Genomic DNA, 20,735 nt, shown 5'->3' with positions numbered 1-20,735 from the left:
TAAACACTAAAAACACCTCTGAGATCCTATTCTGTCCAAAGGACTGACTTAGATGGAACCTGCCTTGTCAAATACGTATAACTTATTTGCAAAAACTATGTTTTTTGACTTACCACTGTGCACCAGATTCTGGCACTCTGCCTGGCAAATAGTGGATGCTCAAATTGTATTTATTGAACGAGAGAGAATTTCACCTAGTCATTCAACATACATTGGCACCTGGAGCAATTCATCCTGTTTCCCCTCCCCCACACCCACACCTACACTTTCGTTTCTCTAGCTTTATATTGGAGCAGGTTGAATCTTATAAACTTATTATATGTTAAGTTGAATAAGCTGTTATCCAGGAAAATTAATTACCTAGGGCAAAGGTAAGGGATACTTTAGTGACTAATTAAGGTGTCTATACAGGGTGGCGTGGGCACTCTCATTTTTGAGGCGCTTAATTCTATCTTACTTGGCAACCTATTCGGAAAAGGGCAGAAGACTGGTTTCATAATCCTTAAGGCAGGTTCCTTCACCATCTAAAGACACTAGGGTTCTTGAGATGGAAACTCTCCCATAGAGATGTACTCGCCCAGGACACAGCCCTTAACATCAGGTTGAGGAAGGCTCCCTTCTCCTAGAATGCTCTTGGCCAGCCCAGCCAGCTCCCCAAGGGCGTGGAGGTAGAGAATGAATACGTCCACACCTCGCACGTCTGCCTGATCACAGATTGGCAAGTGGCATAGGCGCGCAGACCTCTGTCATTTATTTTTCTTTCCACTGGGTGCGCTGTCCCTTTAAATGGGGACGCTGGTGCTGGCTCCCTAACACGCGAGCCGGCAGCTTGTTGATTTCAGAGCTGGTGAATTTCACATTGTTTCCACTTCACTTTCCTCGCCCCGAGGGAGGCTCGGTTGGCGCTCGGGCCGCGGTCGCCGCTGCCAGCGAGGGCCAGGGGAGGGCAAGGACCTGCAGGACCGGGGCCGGCGTGGGGCGCAGGAGAGGGTGTCGGGGCCACACGCGCACTCGCGCTGCAGTCCAGCTCCTTCCGAAGCCGGGACGCCCGGAGCGCACGGAGCCGGGACCGCCCGCCTAGGCGCCCGCCTTCCAGCCCGCCCACGGTCCCGGCCGCAGCCCGGGAGCCCGCGAGGGGAGGAGGCCCAGGGGGCGGGGTGGGGGGCGGGGGTGGGTGCCGCTGCCGCCGCGGAGCTGCTGCTCGGCGCGTTTTGCATGAAGATGGCGGCTCCCACCGCCAGCAAGGCAGCCTCCCTGGGCTGCAACAACAAGCCGACGTTCCCGGAGCTGGATTTCAGGTCCGGCGCTCGGGTGGAGGAATTGAACAAACTCATCCAAGAATTCACGAAGCACGACCAGCGGGAATACGACGACCAGAGAGCGCTGGAGATCCACACAGCCAAGGATTTCATCTTTTCCATGCTGGGTAAGGAGGCAAAAGGGGGAGGTGTGGATGCGTGTGATGGCAAGCGGGGTAGAGCACCCGTTCCCCCTTCTCGCGCTCTCTTTCCCTCTTGGTTTCTTGCCCAGAGCCGGGCGCCTGGGCTATAACCATCTCTGTGCCGCCTCTCCTCCTCTTTCTCCGCTGCCAGCAGAGCTGCCTTATCTCCTCACCTTACTCTACTTTGCACCGGGTGCCTTTCCCCCCCGGTTCACTGGCTCTTTTGTTAATTGCTCTCCGGCTAGGACCGGTGGGCAGGTGAAGTGTTCAAGGAGAAAGGTATCCCTGGTGGGGGAAGCCCCTGGAAGCTGCGCGGTTCAGGTGAGACGCGGCGGCGCCTTTCAATGAAGGGATTTGACTCCGGAGGTTCGGACCCGCGCCGAGCCTTGGGTCAGCTCCCGAGCTTGGGACGTGGGGTGAGCTTGGGGCATGGGGATAGCTTGGGGCTCTGGCTCGGCGCCCGAGCGACAAGTTGCTTCTCTGGTCCTGCGGCGGGGAGCTGTCATGCCAAGCCCTGGCGGCCAAACTTGTTGGGTGTTCCCTAGTAACCCGCTCAAGTAGGCTGGGCGCCCGGAGTTGTTGCAACTTCGATCTGCAAAGCGACTGCCCTTTGAAGCGGTCGGAAGCATTTCCGGTGCTTCCCTAGGGTCCTGGCGGAGCTCGGAATGGCTAATTCCCTCCCCCAGGGAGCGCCAGCCCCTCCTCTTTGCGTGCTGTCAGTGCGCTGGCCCGGAGAGGTGCCCTGAGATTCGAACCCGGGAGACGTCCGGGGGCGGGGGGCGGGTGAGAAATATGCCGCCCACTGCTACCCCTTAACCCCGCACCGACGGGTCCTTAAACTGATTGTTGAATGGTGAGTTGAGTAAGAGAGCCTGGCCTGGGAGACCGCGCCCCTCCTCAGGTGTCCCGTCGTTGGGATTATTGCTATTGATCTTGAGTGTGAGTGGCCGCTGCCGGGAGCCTCCCTCGTCACCTGCGGCTCCACCAGCGCCGCCCTGCCCGGCACGCAGTCTGTGGCCTGGCGGGGAACGTCCCGCAGAACTGGGATCCCAAGTGTGGCGCTGCCCTGACGCGGATCTCTCCCCGTGCTCTCTACAAATACATCCTCAGCCAGTGTTCCAGGCAGTGGAAAATTTGATTGAAGAGGGAGACAGAACCCTTGCCTTTCTCCTGCCGTCTCCTGGCATTTCTGCCGGCTGTCTGTTGCTGGTTCTGCCCGGAGTACCTATTTTCTTCCTCTCCGCAGCCCAAGTCGGGGGTAATGCACATTGAACGTGTGGACTCCAGTAGTAGTGATGCGTTCAGAAGTTGGATAAAGCATGTTAAAACTTGGGGCTGCATTTTACCTTTTGGTCCCCACTCCCCACGTGTATCATAGATGGTGGATGGGGTTGAAAAGCTCTCTGTTGACATATTCAACCATTCGGCTCTTTAGATGAATTGAGTATGTTTTTATTTTTTTAAACCACGCTCCTGCATGTGGGAGTGAGCTTCCAGAGGGCAGCTTACAAGCTTACAAAGCTACCAGATCTGAAAACCAGCACAGTGATTGTCAGGAGGGCTGGGGACACACCGAGTGGGTTCAGAGCAGTTACTTAAGTTGCTTAATGATGGTCTTTCTCTTTGGCATAAATAATGCCAGTCTGCCACTGTGTTGTGACAGCCCCTGCATCAGTTCTGATGTCTCCTGCCCTAGGTGCTTCACTAGAAAGAGATGCTGGATCACCAGCAGTCAGGATAGTCTTGAAACAGAAAATGGGAGGATGTGGGGAGGGGTAAGTTTAAATGCCTAGCACATTAGGAACCTCTGTGTTAGCCCCGCAGCTGATACACTGACTTAGCAAAGCCTTTACCCAGGTATGTCTAATTCCTGGGTGCTTAATGGCTTGAGTGGCATTGTGTTGACAGGTGAACTAAATTATCTTCTATTCCTTTTTACCCATTTGACCTTGCAAAAGGCAGCTTTCTTGTTCCCTAGGGATTTGATAGTTCCACCTGCCGGAGACAAAAATCGGGAGAGTGTGTCATAGAAGCCTTTGGCCCCTCTGGACACCAGGAGGCAGATGGCCAAATGAGCTTGCCGGTCAGTGGTGCTGCATTCATTTGTGAGTTCCTTGCTTTCCCTTAATGAGGTGCTGGCTGCTCTGGACGGCTGGAGGTTTGGAGACAGCAAGGGTCCCTGTGTGGGTTTACTTTTTCTAAAGCGGATTTTCGCTTGGCTGAAAAACCAAAACCTCTTTTTGTGCACTTTGTCTCACTTGCCACTGCCTTGAGTCTCTCATGAATATGCGAATGAGGTGTCTTAATGACCCTCAGCTTGTTAAGGTGCCACTGGGTGGCACCAGGCCTTTTTTTTCTTGGAGAGTTTTTTTTTAGCGGGAGGGGTGGGTCCTCTTGGCTTTGTTCTGCCTTTGAGCTGTACCTGAGGATTGCCAGCAGCTTAAAGACTTTATCCCCTCACACGGAATGAAATGGCAGAGCAAGCCTCTTTAATGGAGCTGTGGATGAGCTTTCTCTGCTTTTTGGCAGTTGAAGTCACTCTTGAGCCACTGTTACGTATGACTGTTAGCCCCAGCTACAGCCCTCCCCCCCCTCTCCCCCCCAGCTTCCAAACCTTTTTTTGTTTCTAATTTGGAGACAACTATATGCAGAAGAGCAAAGTGGTGGTAGACATTTGTCACACTCAGTGACCTTTCAGCAGCAGCAAACTCCACTGCCCTGTCCGAGCTGGGCTCCGCATGGACTGTGCAGTTGATCTGAACCTGCTGGTGGTCCCTGTGTTCTCCGTGGCCTGTCCTGACAGTCTCTGTTTGTACAGAGATTCTGATTCTTTCGAGGGCAGGTCTTATCTGGAATCAGCTAGACTCCTTATTTCTCTACGTCTTGGTCTTTGAGGAGAGTGGTTGCTGTTATTATCTGGTTAATATTTGAGAGCCCAGATTGTGTGAGAGGCTGGCCATGCATAATACACACCATTTATCAAAATTCAGGGAAATTGCCAGAGTTCATTAATGTTTTAATAATATTTAGTATTTGCATAATGTCTCTGCCAGCTCCTTTGTTATCTTCATCCTCTGGCGAGGCTGGTTGGAGACTGGTTGTGTCCCCACTGAACAGATGCAGAACAGGGAGTGTGCAGAAGTTAGAGAAGCCAGGAGGGAGGCAAGCAGTCACTTGGATTGCCTACACTCTGAATGGATGGTCAGTACCACGGCATGGTGGTTAGAGTAGCTATAAATGACTGCTTGCCTTCTCGATGCCAGAAACGTCACACAACCTTAGGAGTAATGTTGAAATTTACTGGGGTTAAGAATCACCCAGGGCCCTATGGCTAATAAATGGTAGAGATGTTGCTAAAACATATATCAGCCTGACTGTGACGTGTTCCTCTCTTACTTGAGACTATTCATAATAGATGCATTAAGACCAGAGGAAGGTCTTTGTTTAAAAATTATTACTGCCTCTGCTTTCAGGATTTTGTTTCCGATTTCAGCTGTAAATTTTAGGATGATCCACGCAGCATCTAAGGTGATTTTTAAAGCCATCTGAGTTGAATTATTTTATTCAACAATAAAATTACTTGTTTGAATTCCTGGTTAAGAAATGATGGCCGTTATAATAAAATGTTAAAATCTGTGCCAATTCCACTTTGCCTCTTGCTGGCTGAGCAGTCTTAGTTCTTCCACCTACTGAACATGGATAACAATAAGGCATCATTTCAGAATTACGTGTGAATGTGAAGTTACTTTGTAAACTGAAAAGGAATGTATACATGATTTAAATATTTATTTCAAGAAATGGGCATTATTAGGAAATCTAGTGAACTTAATCTAGAATTATAACTCAGTTTGCTATCAGAAAGACTATGGAGTACAATTAGAGGTAGCCTAGGAGAATATAGGCTCTGGCTTTAGAGGGCGTGACTAATTCTAACATGCATTGCCACTTGTTAAGCTCATACTGTGTGCCCACCATTGTGCTAGTAGCTACTTTGCATAAATCCATTAGCTCATATAATTTTCTTCCTACAGCTTTGTAAGGATAAAAATTATCATGCCTGTTTTGGAGGTGAAATAGGTGAATGAGGTATTATCTCTTTTTTTAAGGTGAGACGCTGAGGTTCAAAGAGGTCTAGTTCTTATGCCAAGATCACACAGACTTTGAATTTGAACCCAAATTCTCATGTTCCTTCCACTGTAGTAGTAGTCAGTTTCCATGGCTTTTGGTTCGACAACTAAAAAGGCCCCATTCCTTGGGGAATGAGGTACCCAGTCGCTTACTTGGCCTCTAGAAGCAGGGAAGGTTACTCTTTGTCTACCTAGTCCTTTCCCTCTCTTACTTTCATGCATTGAACAAATATTTACCGAATGTTATACTGCCTACAAGCAGTATGCAGGGTCCTAAGGACAAAATACTGAGCCAAAACGTTCAGAAATTAATATGGGCCTTTGGAGACCCTTCTCTCTTTTCTGGTCATCAATTCAAGGAAAATGGTTTTTCTGGCTCTTGTCTTTTTTCAGGCCCGTACATACCACATGCCCACTTCTAAGTTCTAAACTTACGGTGTGGTACTTGGAGCACTGCCAGACAGACCTACCATATATTTAGACACCTTCTGTATTTTCAGAGTAGGCCATTTTGAAGCCCTGTCTTTCTAGTTTTTGAATGGGACTTTTCTCTTAATTCATTCAGCAATATTTATTTATTGAGGGAATTTATTGCGAACCATTGCTTTATGGGCCTCCAAGTCTTGACAAGTTCCTTAGAGTTCAAATTGCTAATGTGCTGTGTCTGTATAATGGACAAGATCATCTGTGAAGTCTGTTCCATCTCCGACAACAATATGTATCTAGGGCAGGGAGGTGCCTCAGAACATTTATTTTTGCTGCTAGTTTGGGTTGATTTTAATTATCCTCCATAGCTCTGGGCAGTTGCTGTTCTTTGTCCTTGACAGAAGAGCCTAGAATTGTTGATGATCCTCGTTTTCCCTTGATGTCCTTGTTGTGTTGCCCATTGGATAATGCTTTGCTCTAGATTAGACTGGGACCCTTCTGTATTCACAGAAATGTGAAATTCTCTCTTGTCAAACTGAGAACTCATTATTGAATGTTAGCTCTTTAGACCAGCGGTCGCCAACCTGTCAGATAGACCTCACGGACCACCAGTGGTCCACGGACCACTGGTTGGTGACTGCTGCTTTAGACCAAGCATGCCAAACTCAAGCATGCCTCATTTATTTGGCCTGTGTTAGCCTTTGAGTTTGACATGCTTGCTTTAGACCACCAGTGGTTCACAACCTTCTGGCCCTTTAAATACAGTTCCTCATGTTGTGACCCAACCATAAAATTATTTTCGTTGCTACTTCATAACTGTAATGTTGCTACTGTTATGAATCGTAATGTAAATATCTGATAAGCAGGATGGTCTTAAGCGACCCCTGTGAAAGGGTCGTTTGACCGCCAAAGGGCTCACAACCCACAGGTTGAGAACCACTGCTTTAGACTCCCCTGGAGCTTTTTAACAATTCGGAATCTCTGGTCCCATATCAGATCCATTGAATCAGAATCCCTAGCGATTCCCAAACTGGCTGGTCAGCGCTCTGACACCCTGTGTTAGCCTTACTGTTGTGCATTGCCCATTCAATAGAGCTGCTCCTAGCACAATGAGCATAATCCCAGTTGACTTTGGAGACTAGAATTAGGCTGCTGAGCCTAATGAGCAGATATGTCTGCTGGCTCCTGGAACTGGAGTTCTTGTACCTGGGGCAGAGGTGGGCGGGGAAGCATAGAGATTGAGATAATTGGAGTGTACTCTGTTTCAGAGGTTGTAATAGGTGTTTACATCACTGTGTTATTTAATCATAACCATAATGCTTAGAAGTAAAGAACTATATGGAACCATAGGAATGAAAAAATTTAGGAATTTCCTAAGTTTCCCAGCAAGTAATGGCACAGCTGAGACAGACTAATGGAAACCCTTGCTTTTAACAATAACACTACTATTCTTGCTCTCAGGAGTGGCAGGCGACCTGGATTCTAGCCCCAACTCTTCCAGTTACTTGCTGTGTGACTTTGGGCAAGTCACTAAACAAATTCTTAACAATGTCACTTAACAATGGCGTCTGTTCTGAGAAATGCATTGTTGGGTGATTTCGTCTTCATGCGAGCATCATAGAGTATACTTACAAGAAAGCTAGATGGCATAGCCTACTGCACACCTAGGCTATATGGGATAGCCTGTGGCTTCTAGGCTACAAATCTGTATACTCTGTTACGGTATTAAATACTATCGGCAATTGTACTTGTGTATCTAGACATACCTAAACATAGAAGAAGTACAGTAAAATACGGTATAAAAGATAAAATATGGTCCTCCTGTATAGGGCCCTTACCATGAATGGAGCTTATAGGACAGGAAGTTGCTCGGAGTGAGTCAGTGAGTGAGTGGTGAGTGAATGTGAAGGCCAAGGACATTACTGTACACTACTGTAGGCTTTATAAACACCCTACACCAGCATGACCACAAACACATGAGTAATGAAAATGCATTGCACTAACACGTTAAAACAGCTACGATGTCATTAGGTGATAGGAATTTTTCAGCTCCATTATAATTTATGGGACCACCATTGACTTAGACGTTCTTATGCAGCGCATGACGACCTACCTCATGTATGCAGGTACATTAAATTCTGAATCTGAAAACTTTTGTGAAGTATAAAAAAGGACATTTCTGAGGTCTAGTACCAGCTCTGTTTTGTACTGTGTGGTGTGTGTTACCCTGGATAAAGTCTCCTAACCTCTTTTGGGCCTCTTTTTCAATGATAGAAAATACAAAGATGAAAGTAAAATCACTTCCAAATTTTAATTACGTTAATATTTGATGTACATTTTTTTAGACATCTGTGTTTATAAACACCCTTACACCCACTCATTCTCATGTGCATAAGGTTTTACATAACAGTATTCATATTGGATGTGTGCTTTTTTTTGTCAATTTATGACTGTGCTGTCATCCACAACACTTTTAAAAAGAAGCTATAACTTGAAACCTTCTGAAAGATGTTTTCCTAGCTTCTCTTATTCCTCTTTTATTCCAAAAGAAGACATTGTTCTGGAATTTAGAGCACATTCTGTGATTTAATAATTGAGGATTATGAATCTTCATATTGGTGACTTCTGAAGGTTTTACCGTCTTTTCGATGTCATCTCCTATCTGTGTCTTTACATGCTCTGCATGGTCACAAAACACCACCATATTTTTCACTTTCTTCCTGTGCTTTAGGCTGTTTTCTCTATCAGGATTTCTTAACCTGGATCCATGGTAACAAGAGCATAAACCCTGTGAACTTGAATGGGAAAACGCTGCATCTTTATTTTTATGAACCTCTAACTGAAATATAGCATTTCCTTCCATTATAACAGTAGGTAACAAACCATAGAAGAACCTATGTTTTTTTGCTTTTGCTGCTTACAGAAACACAATACTTTCACATTAAAGCTGTTACTATGATTTGATATCTCCAATGATTTATTGCTGCTTTGAAATTATGGTGGCTATTAGACTTGCTATTGGATTTTATTTACTGCATTCATAAAGAATCACATGGAACTCCATCACAAATTTATTTTTTAAATGCATTTTGTGTTTCACTTCTATTTTTTTTGAAGCCCTGTGTAATTTTATCACATTAATTTAAATACACTTATTTTTTGCAGGGGTTCATTGGCTTTTCCAGTTTGTAAAGACCTGTCACAGAGGCAGTTAAATCTCAGCTTCGAAAGATGGCCTTCTGACACCTTATCTCTACTTTGTTTTTTTTTTTTCTCCCAGTTCAAATGCCACTTGACTCATAAGATTTCCTCTATCTCTCCGAGTGGAAAATAATTCACCTTTCCTCTGTTTTCCTAACGCCTGGACCCCTTTTGTATCTCTTAGCACATTCTTTCCCATGCCCTAGGTTAAAGAATCCCTGGCTCATTGATCTTTGTGGCACCCATTGGGTCATGTACATAGTAGGTGCTCACAGAGTGTTCAGTTACTTGATTCACTTTAAAAGAGCCCTTCTGTGTGAAGCTTATTTCAGGCTCTTTTTAAGGAATGAGCACTTTCTGATATTGTTTCTTTATGATTTTCCTTTTCTGTTAAGCCATGCTATTTCATCTTTGCTGGGGTCAAGAGAATCTTAATCTGATCTTATATAGTAGCGGAGTTTTTTTCTTCATTCCAAGAATAATGCCCTTAAACTTACCATAGGGCAATTTGAGAAATGTCCCAAGTGATTACTATAGTTTGTTGACTGAGAGCAGTAAATAGTAACTTGGGGCAATGTCCCTTTCTTGTAGACCCTGACTTTTCTACCACACAAATACAGGGTACTCGTGGTCTCCTGCATGCCTACATGTGAGGCCTTGCAGAGACAGTATAAGCCATCTTTCCCATGGAGGTGTTCCATGTGCTTACCAGTCCACCTGCAAGTTTTCAGTTGCCTACTCTGGAGTTCAAATTGTAATGATATGTGGAGAGCGGCCACAGTGTTTGGACAGGTTCGAGCCTCCGACTAATGAGAGGGCACAGTCCTCTCATTGCCACGTGCAAGTCCCAGCTTGGAGGGCAGAGCCCTCCCAGTACAATTATAGCCAACAGCTATAGTTGTAAGCTTGAACCTATGTGCCTGAGTGATGTGGGCTTGATAGAGTTCAGGTGCATGTAATTGAGTAGTATTGAAACCCATGAGAATGTTGTAAACATCTTGACCATTCACTTACTTTGCCTCGTGAAATCTGGCTATAAAATAAAGACATGGCTTGTAGTCCATGGCGCTGTCACTAGCTCTCCATCAGAGAGGACAGCGTCCCACCCAGACCCAGCTTTCTTCTCTTGTCTATCTTTTCTCCATCCTTCACCACCCCCTCTCAGGGTCACTGAACCTGGCTGAGCTGGCTCAGCACATAAGACGCCCTGGGGCTGAGTATGCCATGACCATTCTGGCTCACCACAATGATACTTCATTATTATAAACTACTATTACTTGACCTCAATAACTCACCTTTGTTCAGTGCTTTACAGATTATACATATTCACATCTGGTATGGCATGGTATCATTCTTTGGACAGGCCTTTGAGAAAGGTTGTATATGAACTCTGAACCCACATTACAGATGGGATTAGTTCTGAGACTGATATGACAGTTGGAGATTGTAGAGTAAAATGTAGAATTGGACTCCCCCAGATCTGCGTGTCTTCTGCTGCAGCACACTGCCTGCCAAGAGCTTGTAGGCTTTTTTATCTTTCGTGGGTTGCTGGGGTGTGTCTGTATTTTCAGACAAGGCCATGGTAGCAGCTTTCATTTCTCTCTGGGGTTTTCTACCTTCCCCCTGAACCACAGGTATATAGCCCTTGAGGCTGCCGGATGGTGGAATGGGTAAGTACATGCCCTAGAGGTATGCATTCTCCACATCTGATTGTTAGGCCCTGCCCAACTGGTTCTTAGAGTCCCTGTCAGTTTCACAGTGGACTTGGGTAAGCATTTGCCAGCTGAGTCATTTCTTTAAAGACTGCCTGTAATTATGCTATCTCTTCAGGAAACAGCTATCTGTTTTTTGTCCACTTAAGTGCCTTTTCATGAATTCCCTCTATACAAGATAAAGAGATAGATAACTAGGGCCAGTGCTGCTATGCATAAAGGTGGCATGGGCAGTTGTTGCTCAAATTGTTTATTTTTTATATTTTTTCCTCAATACGAGAAGCCATGATTACTATTTGTGAAATGAGTTAAATCAGTAGTGAGAGTTGGTATAAGTCTTGCTTAGATTTTTGTTTCTTCTAACAATTATTTGAATATCTACAATATTCATGGAATGTCATTAAGCATTCACTCTTTAATTCATTTATTCATTCAACTTCTGTTGCAGTGCCTGTCATGTACTGGTGCAATTACTGTGCCTCAATTACAAGATAAGCGCACAGAGTGGTGAGTAAGAGAAGCAAAGTCACTATGTCTATAGGACTTCTATTCTCTGGGGCAGTGGTTGGCAAACTGCAGCTTGAGAGCCACATGCGGCTCTTTGGCCCCTTGAGTGTGGCTCTTCCACAAAATACCAACTTCTGCGCATGGGCCACGAAGTTTCAATCACACTGTACGTGCGTGCCAGCACGTGATATTTTGTGGAAGAGCCACACTCAAGGGGCCAAAGAGCCTCATGTGGCTCGTGAGCCGCAGTTTGCCGACCACTGCTCTGGGGGAATTCAACAAGGTTTAAGCACACAAATAAATAGGGATGTGTGCTATGAAAAAAACAAAGCACAGAGTGTTATGATGGAGGATAACTAGGTAGAATGGAATGAAGACCGGTAGAGAAGACCTCTTTCAAGAGACATTGAAATGGAAGGCTAAGAAGGACCTGACCATCTAAAGACGAGATGGAAGAGTATTCCAGATGGACAGGGCACCATGTGCAAAGGTGCTGAGGTGGGCTTCAAGCTTTCAAGGCTGCTTGAATGATAGCAGGTCTGATTTGGCCTTACAGGGAGGAATGGTCTATGTTCAGATTAGGCCCAAGGTGGAAGGAATGGGCTGTGTGCCTTGGAATGTAGTGACCTTCTTGCAGGTGAAGGTTTTCCATACCAGGTGGGGCCACCCTTTGCTTGGCTGTTGTTCAGGGCATTCAGGGATTGGTGGGGAGGGAAGCAGAGTAGGAAGGTTGGGTTGCAGGTCCTCAGAAGGCCCTTTGTAGTCATGTGATTCTCTGATTTCACCTGATTGTCCCTGGCTAGAAACTGAGTGCTATATTAGATGACTTATGGGTCAAACAGCAGTTTTCATGGGATAATAATAAGACTTTTATCTAGTTTTCTACAGTTTACAAAATACTTTTATATGAATAATCTAATTTTGACTTCTCTCAACAACCATTTGAAGTAGATATTATTTTATCTATTTTAACATAGAGAGAAACTGATGGTCAAGAGAAGTTAAGGTCACCAAAAGGTCAAGGTAGGATCAAACTCAAGTCCTTTAAAGGTTACCCCAAATTCTCTGTGTTATGCTAATTCTAAGAACCTTCTCCCCTACCCACCTACTCTGTCCCAGAGTGTGGAAGAAGGAGGATTTCCGGTCCAGAGAGAGGCAGGGAAGATCTGTAGGAAGAACCAAGACAACAGATTACAAGTCTGCACGTGTCTGTTATTGGTATTGAACTTGTAAGCACTTTTCTAGGCTGCTTCAAGATCACCCTTTTAGCAGCTGCAGCTGTTCTTACAGCAGCTGCTTGTGTGGATTGTGATTAATAAAGGAGACTCAACAGTTTGTTCTTTTAACTGTGCCCTTGGTGTGGGCAGCCTGTTGTCATACAGGCTGTGGTTCTGATTTGGAATAACATAAACCTACTGGCATCAATACCCGAGGGGCTCATAGTCCTGTTGTGAGAAGGCGTGGTTCATCCAGATACGAGCTGGTGAGCCAAAGGCCCACCAGGGACTGGACAGTTAAGGAAAACGACAGTGGTGGACAGCCCCTACTGGTTTTTGGGTTCAGAGTCAAGGACACCTAGGAGTGGGGGAAAGGGGGTGTGCTGGGGAATGAGATCAACTTTTACATCTTTTTTTCTAAAAGGGGTCACTGCTCTCAGACCCTGCCAGCTGTTCCTTCACTGCAATGGCATTAAAACAGGTTGCCAACCCCACTTCTGGAGTTTCTGATTGAACAGGTCTGGGATCCAAGAGTTTGTATTTCTACTGAGTCTCCAGGTGATGAGCTGCTCCTGGTCTGGAGCCCACCCTTTCAGAACCATTGCTTAAAGGGGCCAGGACTGATAGAACTTTGGATGTTTTAAGAGACCCAATTAATCTGGATATTAATGGAAAATCTCCAGATTTTTAAATACTTAGAATAAAATCAAATCTTAAAGGAACACAATGTTCTGTAAAACTACAGGTTAAACAGAACACTGTGGCTGTCAGAATTTCACCTCTGATCTGAATACTTTTAGGGCAACCTTGTACTGTCTACTCTGGAAATTGAGGCCCAGAGAGGAGCTGTGGTTCCGTCCATAAGCATACAGCTAGTTTGGGGCAGAATCATAACTGGAACCTAGGTTTCCTGTCTGTCTGCCAAGTGTGTGTGAGCGTGCGCACTGGTGTTAGTCCTAGCATACTGTCTCCCAGATAATTCCCTTTGAATAGAAAACGATGTAACTTTGAAAATAATAGCCACACTAGGCACAGTCCTTAGTACATTATACTTTATGTATATCAACTGAATTAATCCTAACACCAACCCGATGAGGAAGGGTTATTCTTCCTATTCTTACTTACTGATGAGACTTCCAAAGCATAGAGAGGTTAAGTAATTTGCCCAAGGTCACAGAGCTACTGGTAGACTGGGGATTTGGACCCAGAAAGTCTAGGTTCAGGCAGAAAACAGCAAATAACTACGAATGTTATTTTTTATCATTTAAAACAAATCCTTTCCCCCTGCAAAATGGAAGTCATGGATAGGAATGTGACAGTTTTAATCCTGCTAGGAAATTTGGAAATTAGTTGAGCAGAGTTCCTCCCCGCTCCATTTTACAGAAGTGGAAACTGAGGCCCAGAAAGGAAAGGGGATTTGATCATCCTGAACATTGATCTTGCTTTTGGGCGGGTGGAGATGAGGCAAATGTCCAGCACGTAACTGCTTCCTGAGAAAGCTGCTTGTACCTGAGCCCATCCCCTCTAAAGAGTTTGCTCCCCAGGGAGGGCCGCCTGGGTTTGAAGGGGGGGTAGTCCCTCTGAGCGGACTGTACTTCAAGGTAAGGAACAGGCCCCTGCTCCAGAGCTGCCTGTGTAGTTTGAGGTTCTCTGAAAGACAAAGCATGCTAAATAAACAACCCCACGGGCACTGTGTTTCTGGTTTGTGGTGTTTGCTTTTGTCTTGATTGTTCCTCGTCTCTCCCTTTGGTTTCTTTCTGTGAAGTGTGTCCTTTCCTCACACCTGTGCTGTTTTCACAGCTTTGAGGATCACGACGAGTATTTTCATCTCTGAAAATATGGAAGTGTGGGCTGCAGGACCCCGGGGCCAACCTGTGGTTGGAAGGAGCTGAAGCTCAGAGGGCTAGAGAGCTTCTGGGACCTGACGGAGAGCCAGCACTACCTTCCCCCCCTGCTGCCGGTGGGAGAGCTCAGCCTGAGCAGGAGTTAGAGCTGTAATAGGATTCAAGCCTTTATAGAGGAGCTGAGCCATTGGGGATCTTCCTGAGATCAGTCCATCCACCCATGATTTCACTGGCAGGGAAATTTAACCCCCCAGTGGACGGTGACTTGCTGGAGGTCAGACTGATGGTGGTTGGTGGTAAGGATGACTATGATCTTGGGAAACTCTTCCCCACTGTGTGCCAGGTATTGTTCCAATTGTGCTAGAATCATTAACTCATTTATCTTCAAACAATCCTGTGATGAGGGCGTTGTTGAGGGGGTTGTTACTTTCCCTGGCTTTAGAGATAAGGAAACTGTAGAGGAAGTCACTTGCTCAGGCTGGTGATAGAGGCTGCATTGAAACCTAGGCAGTCCAACTCCATCCCTTCTTCACCTTTCAAAAACCTGACGAGAGGGTGGTTTTTCCTGAGCAGGATGCAAGGGTGATTTCTTTCCCGGGTTCTTGTCCAGATGGATTTGAAGAATGAAGCCACGGACAAAAGGTGGTAGCTGAAAAGGTGGATATTTATTGGAAACAAGTACAGACTCCCACACAGGGAGGGGGTCCCAAAGAGGGTGACCCACTCAGCTCCTTTTTCCTAAGGTTTATAAGGGCTGCCGTTCTTTGTTTCTGGATGCTGCCTTCCAATTGGTAGAATGTTAGCTCCAAAGTTCAGACCCCACGTGGTGCCTCCTTCCCTTTCTCCCCCTTCAGTGGTAGAATTCTCTATCTCCTGTGAAAATCTGTTTTCCTCTTTCTCCCATTTGTCAGCATTTCTCTGTCCTCTGAAAGTTTGTTTCCTCTTTCTCCCCATACCCTGTGGCTTTTCCCTATCTTCTCTGAATGGGTGTCTTCCTCTCCTCTTATCTGGTGGCACCTTTTGTTCTCTGTGAATGTATGCCTTTTGGCAGCTCCAAGCCCCAACCAACTATGCCCCCCTCCTCCATGGACCCCCTAATTCCTAAAACTCCCTAAACCTGCCTATTTTACCCCTAAAAACTCCTTTCAGTGAGTACCACTGCAATGCCAGGCTCTGTGTTGGTTGCAGGCATATAAACACAAGGTGGTGCTAAACCTTGAGGGGGAGGATGGAAGTGTGGGAATAGTGGGCAGTGTGGAAAAGATGATGGTTTTACTGTCCTGGAAGCCAGGTGCTAACATGAAACTATGGCTCCTGGCCCTGAGTCTTTCCATTCCATCATTTGGCCTCAGCAGCCCTCAGAGAAAATATTCTCTGGGTGATTGTGCTTTATGTTTATTGAAAGTCTTTTGTATGGAATCATATCTTAGCCACAGTCTCTTCATTTTGAAAGTAAGGAGGTGTGTCCTAGCTGCCTGATTGATTTAAGGCTGTATAAAGGTCAGTTGGGCCCTTGATGCTAAGTAAATTAGGGCAGTCTGATGACGCCAGGCTCTCTCCTCCACTCCTCCCCACCCCAAGGTGGGTTTCATTCCAGATTTAGAAAGTTTAATTAGAACATAGCTAATGTAGTCTACCATTGTGGGGAGAATGGGGAGCAGATCTTTTTTCAGTGAAAGGCAGAGGCGAAAATGTACTCTTGAGAAAGTTACTTTGAAACCAAAACTTATAAATTGAATTGGGGTTTATGTGAACTAAGGGATCTGCTTCTTTAGTGCTGTAAGTGCCTACTTTTGAAAAGTGAATATTTGTTAAATAACCCTGTCCAGTTGCCCTGCTTTTTAAAAAATAATATGTATTTTTATTGATTTCAGAGAGGAAGGAAGAGGGCGAGAGGGATAGAAACATCGATGAGAGAATAATCAATGGGCTGCCTCCTGCGCCCCCCACACTGGGGATCCAACCTGCAACCCTGCCATGTACCCTGACCGGGAATTGAACCGTGACCTCCCGGTTCATAGGTTGACGTTCAACCACCGAGCCACACTGGCTGGGCCAGTTGCCCTGCTTTTTAAGGGCAGACGCTGGTACTTTGACTTGTCTTAAAGCATTGAAGCACGTCGGCATCATGCTATGAAATCTGTTGCTGGGATGAAATAACTTCTTGAGATCTTAGTGCTGCTCATGATTCAGAGGCTTGGAATTGGAATGCTCAGAGAAGCCTCATTTCCAGCCTACTGACTCATGGTTTTCCTGCAATAAAATATCAGTGGGAATGGAAACATCTGGAATTGGCAAACCTATCTGAATAACGTAGAAAATCAAGGGAGGGAATTTTTTTTCCCCCCACATGAAAATGTTCTTCAAGTGTGTCTTTGTTCAAATAAATTTTAGCTGACATTTAAGTGAACACTGACATGTCAAAATAGTTAATAACAGCTACCAATTGTGTATCACTAATTTACAGAGTGCTTTTTGCAGGTTTGTCTCATTTGGTAGCCTATTCTATTTGGACAGGAACATTTCATGGAATGTTGTGTTTATAAACTGTCCCATACCACAGTTTGTTACTAGACTAGAACCATTATGGATATGGCGTCTGGACTTTAATTCTGAATATACCAATGCCTCTTCCATTTTGTTTTTGTGGATAATTTTTTATTAATTTCAGAGAGAAAGGGAGAGGGAGAGAGAGATAGAAACATCAATGATGAGGGAATCATTGATCAGCTGCCTCCTGCACGACCCCTACTGGGGATTGAGCCTCCAACCCAGGCATGTGCCCTTGACTGGACCCTTCAGTCTGCAGGCCGATGCTCTATCCACTGAGCCAAACTGGCTAAGGCAAGGGAGGGAATTTTATAATCTCTGGTTCTTGAGGAACAGGATTGGTGGGAAATGGTTTTACTAAGTATCTTTGTATAATTCAAGACCAACCAACCCCTGTTCCTGTCTCCTGAATCCCATTCTCTCTCTGCTCAGACACCCCCCCCCCCCCCCCCCCAGGGATTACTCCTGCCCCTTCACCTGCCATTTTTCCTTCATTACTTATTCCCTCCTAAACATTCCAAAGACCTTGAAGAACCTCCGTGCAATGAGTCCTCTGCTAGATAGTAGCAGCACAATGGGGTGCAAACCTTCATCTTGTTTATGCATGTCTTAGAAGAAGATGGACAAAGAAAAAAAAAAAGTACAAATTATTGCCTGGCTGTGTAGCTTGGTAGTTGAACATCAACGCATGCATGAACCAGAAGGTCACAGTTTGATTTCCAGTCAGGCTTGATCCCTGGTGGGGGCGTGGGGGGCGGGGAGGGCATGCAAGAGGCAGTAGATGGATGTCTCTCTCTTATCATTGATAGTCTATCTCTTTTTCTCTCTCCCTTCCTTTCTCTGAAATCAATAAAAAGGTATAGATTATGATCAATGCCTTGAAGGAAAAACCAAAACAAAACAGAACGCGGTGCTGGGTTTCTCATTCCTTCTCCAAATTGACACTGTTGACCATTCTCTCCTGAACTCCCCGCCTCTGGCTTCCATGGCAACATACTTGTCCTATTTTTCTTCTCTTCCTCAGTCTCCACGAAAAGGACAGACCTATATTCTTTTGTCCAGCCCTTGATGACTGCTTCTGTCTCTTCTCTCCTTATGCTTTTTCCAGTCCATCCTTTTATAGCAGCCTTTCTGCTGCTACCCCCAAACCTGTGTCCATCTGGACCTTTGACTACCTCTGTGACAGTTCCACTTGGATGTCCCAGAGGTGCCCCAAATCAGGTGTCCAAAGGGAATCTTTCTGCGCTCCAAACGTGTTCCTCCTTAGCAACCACACCACCATTCACAGAGTGCCCAAGACAGGAGCTTTGCAGTCATGCAGCTCTCCCCACCTTCCTATCCCAGTGCTGAGGAGGAACTGAGGCCCATCACTTCTGCCTCTTTCTTTAGACTCTGTTTTCTTCTCTCCATTCCCACTGTCACCACCCAGGCCAGGCCACTGCCATCTAGTTCCTGGATTACTGCAATAATCTTCTTCCAATCTTGCATCTGTTCAACCCATTCTCCATGCTAAGTCATCTTTGAAATATGCCTAAACCCTCCAGGGCAGCCCATCCTTCTTCACATGAAGTTTAAACTCCTTAGCCTATTTTATTAGGCCTTCAAAGACCCAGCAACTCCTGCTCACTCTCTCCTGCCACCGTTCAGTTTCACCGAATGTTTCTTGCGTACCTTATATGAGCTAGGTGCCACGTGAGGTATTGACATTGCCCAGACATTCTGAACATGATTAGAAGGCCCCAGTGCTCTGACTCCTGTGGCCTCTTCAGCCTCAGCTCAAACCTCAGAGGCCCTCACCCTCTTGGTTTCAGCCACACTGGCCTTTCAGTTTGTTGGAAATACCACATCCCCTCCCACTGAGGCCTTTGGCTGGAATGTCCCATCCCTTCTACCACAGCCCACACAACTTACTAACTTCTACTTACCCATAAGATCTCAGCTCAGTCAGATCAATATTTCTTAAAGAGGCCTTTCAGGCTGGCACAGAATAGGACAGTTTCTCCCAAATGGGCATCTTGGCTTCACAGGTTTCATAGTTGCACTGATCAGTTCTGAATTTGTCATTATTTGTGACTGATGTCTGACATGTCCCATTCCTATAAAAAATCAATTATAGTCTATCATGTATCTGTTTGTTTGTTTTTTTTACTTGCCTGAAATGTGATTATTTAATAAATATTTGGGAGGGGCTCAGTGAATATGGCTGGTCTTGTTGGTTATTTTGCTTTTGTTCTTGAACTTAACAGTTAGGTGGTGAATAGTTTATGATGACGGCCATGTGTGTACTGGGTTTTAAGTTTATACATTAGTGTGCTCAGGAGGCTTCTTTTCCTTTCCTAGTGTCCCATCTCTGCATCATTTAATCAAGGAATTATAAAAATGTGGACTTTAGAAGTTGTCTAGTCCAATCCTTTCCAACTTTTTCTAAATATAAGGAACTCAAATGATAGTGGTTATATTTTTACTGTCAGTTCAGTGGGAAAAAAGTAGTAGTTATAGAAAGCTACTATGAATTTAGTTAATCATGTAAGTGACTTTGAATTTTTTCATAATAGCATCTACATATATTTGAAAAATAGTAGTCTGTACTCATAAGAGACAATGCATGGTGGGCATATGGATTTATAGCATCAATAACTCCATGCCCCTGGGATCTCTATCAGGAACCAGCCTTTGATTTGGGTCTTTGTGACATCTACATCAGATTTAGAACTGGTTACCATGAGCTCCATTTCTTCTGTACATGCATTTGATTTGACCCGCATGGTGTTTTTAAAAATTTAGAGCAAACATTTCAAAAAGTTGGGAGATTTTTCACAGCACGAGATTTCCAGCTTAAAACGTTAGAAGAACTAGGCCTTATTTCCTGTGTGGCCCAAATCACCTGGTCTTGAACGGTAGCTGCCTCCTTTACAAATGCCACACTTTTAAGTTTGTCACAGTCCTCACCTATCTCTATTGCTACACAGCAAGTTGCTGGTATGAAAGGTAACAGGCAGCTTAATGACTTCACCCCTGAGTGGGAGGCCTTCTGTCCATCTCTCAGAGGCTTGTGAGCAGAGAGAGCTGTCCAGAAACCTGGGTCCTTGTATTCTCGCTGTTACTTGTATTCTCGCTGTTACTGACCAGCGTGGGGACCTTGAACAAGCTATGAACCTCTCTGAGTCTCAGTTTTGTCATGTCACCAACTTGTAATAAATACCTTCTGGCCCCCAGAGAGGTGTTTGATCTATTGAGGGAAAATTATATAGAATGGAACATGTTTGCTATTAACTACCCCATCTTCTCTTTTCTTATCATGTCTGTTTCTCATGGAGGGGATTTATTATTTTTGTTGCACCTTGATGTTCCGTTAAGAAATCAGGGTAGAAAGGAGAGCTATTGGTTCTCCCTTGCTTTCTCTTCCCACTCATTATCTGGAGGCAGCTCTGCTCCCTTCATCCCATGTCCTCTGTACCTGTGGGGGTCCCACAGCCATATGCAAGCACCTGCAATGATTCCCAAGACCCCCCAAAGTTGAATTCCGAATATCAAAGACTTGTAGCTTCATTATTTCCTGTTGAAATACTCAGTAATTAGCCAACTGTGGTGTTGCCAAAATCCGTGAAATGCTAACAGGACACCAGGCCAGTGTTCTGTAGGCAAAATGTTCGGTTCTGCGTAAATTTATTGTTTGAGAGGAACAATACCAGTGCTTTTGTCCTTCTGAA

At 45.2% G+C, this 20,735-nt stretch overlaps 1 protein-coding gene across 1 annotated transcript in view; it reads left to right on the top strand.

Annotated features, from left to right (window-relative positions):
• Nucleotides 1–1,215: 1,215 nt before the first annotated feature.
• Nucleotides 1,216–20,735, top strand: part of MB21D2 (Mab-21 domain containing 2) — a gene marked incomplete at its 5' end in the record, with an annotated part of 118,810 nt that continues 99,290 nt past the window's right edge. The window contains one exon of the mRNA XM_081088167.1: nt 1,216–1,426. Within this exon, the coding sequence (XP_080944293.1) occupies nt 1,216–1,426 (211 nt within the window). The remainder of the gene's footprint in view (nt 1,427–20,735) is intronic.

The sequence above is a fragment of the Myotis nattereri genome (assembly GCF_964212035.1).
Source record: "Myotis nattereri genome assembly, chromosome: 3".
NCBI lineage: Eukaryota > Metazoa > Chordata > Mammalia > Chiroptera > Vespertilionidae > Myotis > Myotis nattereri.
Note: the sequence above shows the minus strand (reverse complement) of the source record. Positions and strands in the feature narration are given on the sequence as shown.